This window comes from Lutjanus erythropterus, chromosome 6, assembly GCF_056507025.1.
Source record: "Lutjanus erythropterus isolate fLutEry1 chromosome 6, fLutEry1.hap2, whole genome shotgun sequence".
Lineage (NCBI taxonomy): Eukaryota > Metazoa > Chordata > Actinopteri > Lutjaniformes > Lutjanidae > Lutjanus > Lutjanus erythropterus.
Genome location: NC_139322.1, coordinates 27,619,607 through 27,627,123, shown reverse-complemented (window position 1 = coordinate 27,627,123; position 7,517 = coordinate 27,619,607). Strand labels below are relative to the sequence as shown.

Below are 7,517 nucleotides of genomic sequence, written 5' to 3'. Positions count from 1 at the left end.
TTTCCCTGCTATTGTCAGACTTTACATCAAGAACTATTCATGCCTTTATGAAGAGGCTGAACAAACACCTCCTCAGCATGAGACTTCTGACTGTCCTAATGATGTCTAAATGGTCCTAATGAAGCTTGTATCAGCACAAGCAAAAAAAAAAGTTAGGTGTGTGTTTCCAGATGACATGCTTCAACAAACAAGTGTTATCAAACAGATGTCCTGCACGTGTTTCTGATAATAACTTCTAACAATGATTGATCAGCAGAATACTATTTAAGAATGGGAAACAGAGAAACTACAGTAGAACTACATCGACTGCACTTTGAGAATGGAGATGACCGTGTGTTTTCCACTGCTGCTGCTGATCTGCTCTCTCTGCTCAGCTCAGCTTCAAACGGAGTCTGACAATGAAATTATTCCACTTGGAAAGCAAACTGAAGCGCAGAGAAGAGAACCAACAAATGCTTCTGACCAGAGACAGAGCTGTCCACAAGACATCCATGCTGTGCTGAGAGAGATGAGCGCCATGTTGGCTGAACAGAGGGTGGAGACGAGGCACTTACAGAGAGAGAATGAAGGTACAGTAATGTGTGAGGAAGTAACAGCAATAAAAACCACTGCTTTGTTACAGCAGGTTGTTTGTATTATGTCGTAGCAGTTCATACACAAAGAAATGTTGGTTGCAAAGGATATGTCATATCATCTAATCGTTTTTTTTTTCTTAGCACAAGCAGCTAAAGTGAGAGAGCTGGAGTTGCAAAAGACTGAGGTGGACAGGCTGAAGAAACAGCTACAAGGTATACTTTTAACTGTAAAATATTGTTTTGTTTTTTATTGATGATTGTTTTAGTTAGAGGTACATTTCTTTTTTTTTTTTTTCTTTAATTAATTTCAGCTCAAACAGCAGAGCTGATTGCCATTAAAGCCAGGACAAATGTCACAGAAAACCAGGTGAATGCTTTAAGGAGAGATGGAGAAGGTAAGACTCAAACCTAAATGAGTTAGTATTTCAGTATTCCTTCTAATAATATTTTCATAATTTAAAACCTATGTAACTATCTAGAATGGTATATTGCACAGAATAGTGATGAATTCTGAATAGATGATAACTTTACTGAATGTAGACACATGAACTGTAACCATCACATTACTGTAACACCAGCCACCTTTCCCTCTCTCAGTCAAACAGGTGGCTTTCTCAGCCTCTTTGTTGGCTTCAGGCTCAGGAACTGTTGGACCATTTAACACACACACTGCTCTGGTCTTCAGACACGTTGTCACAAATATTGGAAATGCCTACAACCCAAACACAGGTACTCAAATTCATAAATTAAAAGGTCCAGTGTGTAAAATTTAGGGCAGAATATGACAGAAATGGAATATAATATGCCTAGGTATGGTTCAATTAGTGTATAATAAACTGATAATAAGAACTGATGTGTTTTGGTTACCTTGGAATGAGCCATTGATATCTCCAGAGGGAGCTAGTTGTTAATATGGAGGTCACTGAGTTGCACCACCCTGTTTCTAAAGTAGCCCAGAACTGACAAACCTTTTGTGTATCTCAAAAGTTTCATGGCCAGTAGGTTCTCCTACACACTTGGGAGGCAAAGCTGAGATGAGATTTTTTTGCACTTTACACGCTTACTGCTAGACGCCACTGAATTCCTGCACACTGGTCCTTTAAATAATTAATTAGACTATTTGAGTGTGTTGATGAAGGCTGTTGCAATAACTGCAATTCTGAAAAAGCGTGCAATGAACAAGCCAGTTGCAGGGGATGGCAAGCAACTGCAACAACCACTGGTCACAATTTTTTTCCATGAGACAAGGCCCTTCTTACACTTTAGTTTGTGTTAAATGAATGAAGCTGCTGTAGTGTTTATTTTGTAGTTTATCCTGTTAAACTTGGCTTAAGCATTATTTGGCCAATGTGTCTGCTTCCACAGGCTGGAACAATGTTGGACTGATGGACAGTCAAGAGAAACTGTGCGAGTGTTAAGCCTCATTTGAAGCCGACTAACTTATGAGAATAGATAGGTTGGATACTGGCAACTGTCTTTTCACGTTGCGTTTTGTGGAAATTTATCCTGCAGCACTTACTTCAGCTAAACTTGCATCAGCTAACATTAGCTCAGCTAGTGTTAGCTTTGCTGTTACATGGCAGCCCAGTCTGCTCCATGCTGGTATGTGTGTGTGCTGCTGTATGTGAATTTAGTTGACAGACGTGCTCTGAAAGTAACACTGTAGCTTTGTGTGAAATATGGTCAAATTGCATAAATTCATTTTCTTGTCAACATTGTGTAAATATGACGAGCACCTGGCAGCTAGCTTGCTCAGACTATGAAGTTGCCTACTGGGAGGTGAGGTGAGATTTACAGATAATGTTACACTTACTGCTACTGCACCAAATTACTTCAAGTATCAGAACTTAAGTCATTTGTTAACACCACATAACAGGCTGTTGAGCTAACTTAAATCACCACCTTAGAAACTCCTTTACTGAGACAAGCCTAATGTTGACTTCAGCCTGGTACACAGATGGTGTAACAGACAATTCTGCGTTTACAGTCATTGACAAAAATATGTCCTGCAGGTTTTTTCATTGCACCAGTGAAAGGAGCCTACCACTTTGAGTTCTACATAGGAGCACATGGACATCCTTCACATCCTACAGGTGCTGTGTTGGTCAAGAACGGAGGCCATATTTTTATTGCATATGAGCATCAGACATCCCATTATGGGAGTTCTGCTAATGGTGTTACGCTGCTTCTAGAGGTGGGAGATGTTGTGTTTTTGCGTCTGTGGGTTAACACAAGGATGTTTGACAATGAAAATCACCATAGTACCTTCAGTGGACATCTGCTTTTCACCATTTGAAAGGAGTTTTTGTTCTCTTTCTTCATCTATGTGATAGAAGTGCACACACTGCAGCACTGTATCAGTACATGTTGATAAAAGTGTCATTTTTTTTTCCTTTATATGAAAGCTAACTGACAACACTGCACAACAACATCTTTTTGATATGAAAAGCTTCAAAGGTTTTTCATCTGTAACTCTATTTGGATTACATCACGATAGTTGTGCCAGATTTATTTACATTACATTAAGGAAGTGCAGTATTTCATGAGAAAATTGTGTAAATGTATCAACATTTGTACATATTTCAGTATGTTGGCATACAGAAGTACTGTATTTATACCTGCAAATTTAAGTCTCATTTATAGTATTTATCCTATAAATGAAAGCTTGATGACAAAGCTTCATAGCAACAATAATTTGTACATATTAAAATATTTTTATTGTGTTCTTTTACATTTGAATAAAAGCATAACATATAATTGCAGCACTGTCTGTGGACTTATCTTTCAAAATACATATCCTTTTGTTGTTAGCAAAAAATCAAATAAATGTGTCATATCTGTTTGAAAATACTATGAAATGTAAGATTCACTGAGTGTATTTTTATGGTCAAACAACAGTTAGATTCACTACTTACTAGTATTTTTTTTATGTACAGTGAGTAATCATGACCTGATTTAAACTGACTGTGTTGTACTTATTAATGGGATTATATGACTTTATGACTTTGAATCTGTCTGAGCTGAATCAGGATGTTTTTGTAAAATTGTGTTGTTACTCATCAGAGGCCCGACTTTATGACTGTGCAGGATTTATTAAGGAAACAAAGAGGGGAAAATGTTCTATATCACTGATGTAACTGTGGGAGGTCACGGTATCTGACTCTGTCATTAATGTTTGAACAGGTACGGATGATAAATTCACTGCTCCTTCAAGGACTTCTTTTTCTTATATCAAGTTGTTCAGAGTTCACAATCTTAAACTTAAGTGAGGATATTTACAAATATATCAATCTTGTTCTGTACACCAATGCTAAATTTGCAAAAGTCCAACAGCATCTATACTTTTTAAAGAACGTTAGATGTTTGTGGACAGAAGTATGCTGATATTGTTCTACAAGACCTTCATTCAGAGCATAGTGATGTTTTGCATTCTGTGGTGGGGGGGCATTGTGTGTGCAAAACAAGAACAAACCAGACAGGGTTGTTAAACTGGGAAGCTACATACATACATACATACATACATACGTACAGTTACTAATAAATGATGTATGTTTGTGTGCAGTGTCTTCAGTGTTTTCCTGTTTCAAGTAATGAGTGTTATCAAATTGTTCTGCGTGCATCTGATAAAAGTTTCTTTCTGCTAATGATTGATCAGCAGAAGACACTATTTAAGGCCTGGATTAACACAGAAACTACAGTAGAACTACATCGACTGCACTCTGAGAATGGAGATGACCGTGTGTTTTCCACTGCTGCTGCTGATCTGCTCTCTCTGCTCAGCTCAGCTTCAAACGGAGTCTGACAATGAAATTACACCACTTCTAAAGCAAACTGAAGCTCAGAGAAGAGAACCAGTGAATGCTTCTGACCACCAACAGAGCTGTACACAAGACATCCATGCTGTGCTGAGAGAGATGAGCGCCATGTTGGCTGAACAGAGGGTGGAGACGAGGCACTTACAGAGAGAGAATGAAGGTACAGTAATCTGTGAGGAAGTAACAGCAATAAGAACCACTGCTTTGTTTCAGATGGTTTGTGTATTACTATTTTGCAGTATTACTCGCAGGTAGAGTTTCTGTGGTAGTTTATGTAGTGTTCTTCTCAACATACACACAGTGTGGCAGGTCAGCAACAGCAACATCACTTTCTATTTCTATTTCACTGTTACAGAGAACATGTCCCACAATATTATTTCCTATTTACTGTCTTATAATGTCACACAAAACCAAAGTACTGGACTAATTAAGATGGTGACCTACTGGTGAAAGGTTAAGGTATCACAGAAGATGTTACAATTCATCCTGAGCAGAACAAGAACGTACCAAATTTAATGAGAATCATCCTGTTGAGGCAAATTCCAACAACACTGTGGAGTTTCACAGTGAATTTTTCACCTGATGGGGGCAGTAGATAAAAAGAGAATCACCAAATTTGTTCCAGATTATCCTGTGTGAAACATGGATGTCTTCAATGGGGATCTATCTAGCAGCTGTCACAACATTTCTCTGAACTAAAAATGTCCTGCTGGTGGCAGTAAAGTCAAAATAGTTTATCCTCTGGGGACCACTAACGTCAAAATCTGACTGGCTGAACAACTGAATAACCGACACTGTCATACAGGCAACATGACTAAATAAAGTAGCTCACCAAATTACAGTTGTTGTGAAGTTTGTTGAATTGCAGAGTATTACCTGTATTGTTCAGTTGCATTAAATAAAAACAGACCTTTCTCTATTCAAGCACAAGCAGCTAAACTGAAAGAACTGGAGTTACAGAAAACTGAGCTGGAAATGCAGAAGACTGAGGTGGACAAGCTAAAGAAACAACTGCAAGGTACTGTGTGGAGAACATCGTGGCTCTGATCTTTTAAGTGGTTTATACTACTGTATCAAAAGCCTTTTTATGTGAAAATTTTAAGACACTCACGATGAAATACTTTTAACTATCAACCATTATTTTCATCAGAGATAAATATGTCATGATGTCACTTTCTTCCAGCACAAACAGCAGAGCTGATCACCATTAAAGCCAGAACAATTATCACAGAGAAACAGGTGGAGGCTCTAAAGAGAGATGGAGAAGGTAGGACTCAAAAGTTAAAAATCTAATATTTGAAGAGCTTCAGTCTAAAAGTATATACAGAATTAAAAAAATATATCTAAAATAGTGGATAGCACAAATACAGAGAACATATTGGTCATAGTGCTGTATTCACATTACTCTGTGTCTCTCTCAGTCAAACAGGTGGCTTTCTCAGCCTCTCTGTTGGCTTCAGGCTCAGGATCTATTGGACCATTCAACACTTTTACTCCTCTGGTCTTCAGACATATTATCACAAACATCGGAAATGCCTACAACCCAAACACAGGTACTCAAATTTCACATTTTTTGCTCTGTTGACTTAAACCTAGGTGACAGATGTTGCAACGGATGATTTTCCATTTACATTCACTGACAAAAAATATCCCACAGGTTTTTTCACTGCACCAGTGAGAGGAGTCTACCACTTTGAGTTCTATGTAGCTGGATACGGACATAATTCACATCCTTCAGCTGCTGTGTTGGTGAAGAACGGTCAGACAAATATTTGTACCGCATATGATCATCGTCGGTACCATTTCGGGAGTTCTGCTCATGGTGTCACACTGCTCCTAGAGGTTGAAGATGTTGTGTTTTTGCGTCTGTATGTCAACTCAAGGATGTATGATGATGGAAATCACTATAGCACCTTCAGTGGACATCTGATTTTCACCATGTGAGCAGGAACCAGAGCTTCTTAGACTAGTATCTGTCAACAGCAGCATGCTAGCTTGCCGAAAGACCTAGAAAGTTTATCATTGCTTGGCAACACCTCTCTTTCAGTTCTGTACTGACATCCTGATCATTCAGATTTTAACTTGGATCTATCAAACGTTGAAAAATTATCGGGATGGCTCTGATGGTTCTAGGAGCAATTTTGGGTGGTTTAAGCTTGGATCCCCAGATTTCTCCTCCAATTCTCGGGAGTGGAGAATCTGAGGTAAATTGACCCGAAGCTCCTGTAGTGTGGGGCCAGCTATAGTAGTGTTCACATTCTGTTGCAGCCTCTTAATCTCCAGCTGTGGCTGCAGCTTCTCTCTGTTGATGTTAGAGCGTTGGGCTTCCAGCTGCTTCTCGGTCATTGTGGATCTTAGTCTTCTGCTAATCCGTAGTTCCCACATACACTGCATGCAACCTCTCTCCTTTGGTCTGTTATTATTGCAGCATTACATCAATTCAATATTCTCACGTCAATGTCAATGTGTGTCTTGAAAATCAATTAAATTTCTCGGGTTCATGTTTTGAAGTAGGTTTGTGTAGCATTTGGGGGTTTAAGCTTAAAGCAGTCATTGCAGTTTGATTTAAAATACGTCACTAGCAGTGCACCAGCATGGGATGTCACCGTAAACACCAAAATGCTGGTATCCTGTAAAATACGGAGAGATTTACCAGCAGTGATGGGCTAAATTAGCAGTGTGTGAAAAGATTTGGCAAGGGCTTGGATGTATTAGATGTTTATGACAAAGCTTCACAGCAATAATTATTTGTACACGTTAAATATATTTTTATTGTGCTGTCGTAGATTTGAATAAAAGCATAACTGCCGTACTGTCTGTGGACTTCTGTTTCAAAATGAAATATCCTCTTATCATGTGCAGAAAAACAAATACATTCTGTTTGGTAATAGAATGAAATGTAAACTAAAAGTATTTTTATGGTGCAAATATTAACACTAACACAAAGTGTAGCAGAGGCTGATGAGAGCATTTGTAGTTTTGGTCATACACTACTGAAACTAGCAAGACTAATTACGATGATGATCTGATGGCGGCCAAGATGATAAGTTTAGGTCTCACAGGAGGCGTTACAATGAGTGCTCCAAATTTCATGACAATCATCCAATAATTGTTGAGACAATTTCTT

General features: G+C 38.5%; 2 protein-coding genes across 2 annotated transcripts; both read left to right on the top strand.

The window, feature by feature from the left end:
• The first annotated feature begins 274 nt into the window (after positions 1–274).
• LOC146325433 (complement C1q-like protein 2) lies at positions 275–3,350 on the top strand. The gene is made up of 5 exons (XM_084721471.1): positions 275–569; positions 717–788; positions 887–970; positions 1,173–1,304; positions 2,588–3,350. The coding sequence occupies exons 1-5, from the start codon at positions 320–322 to the stop codon at positions 2,869–2,871; spliced, it is 822 nt and encodes a 273-aa protein (XP_084577597.1). The 5' UTR covers positions 275–319; the 3' UTR covers positions 2,872–3,350.
• An 839-nt stretch (positions 3,351–4,189) lies between these two features.
• On the top strand, positions 4,190–7,199 carry LOC146325432 (uncharacterized). The gene is made up of 5 exons (XM_084721470.1): positions 4,190–4,550; positions 5,316–5,408; positions 5,574–5,657; positions 5,812–5,943; positions 6,048–7,199. Exons 1-5 carry the CDS (start codon positions 4,301–4,303, stop codon positions 6,332–6,334), a joined length of 846 nt encoding a protein of 281 aa, XP_084577596.1. The 5' UTR covers positions 4,190–4,300; the 3' UTR covers positions 6,335–7,199.
• The last annotated feature ends 318 nt before the right edge of the window (positions 7,200–7,517 follow it).

Bases quoted from the DNA above. Each gene is read 5' to 3' on its own strand.
- LOC146325433 (XM_084721471.1), top strand. From the start codon at position 320: ATGGAGATGACCGTGTGTTTTCCACTGCTGCTGCTGATCTGCTCTCTC. The intron at 789-886 runs GTATACTTTTAA...AATTAATTTCAG, and splicing joins GCTGAAGAAACAGCTACAAG to CTCAAACAGCAGAGCTGATT. The intron at 1,305-2,587 runs GTACTCAAATTC...TATGTCCTGCAG, and splicing joins TGCCTACAACCCAAACACAG to GTTTTTTCATTGCACCAGTG.
- LOC146325432 (XM_084721470.1), top strand. From the start codon at position 4,301: ATGGAGATGACCGTGTGTTTTCCACTGCTGCTGCTGATCTGCTCTCTC. The intron at 5,658-5,811 runs GTAGGACTCAAA...TGTCTCTCTCAG, and splicing joins TCTAAAGAGAGATGGAGAAG to TCAAACAGGTGGCTTTCTCA. The intron at 5,944-6,047 runs GTACTCAAATTT...AATATCCCACAG, and splicing joins TGCCTACAACCCAAACACAG to GTTTTTTCACTGCACCAGTG.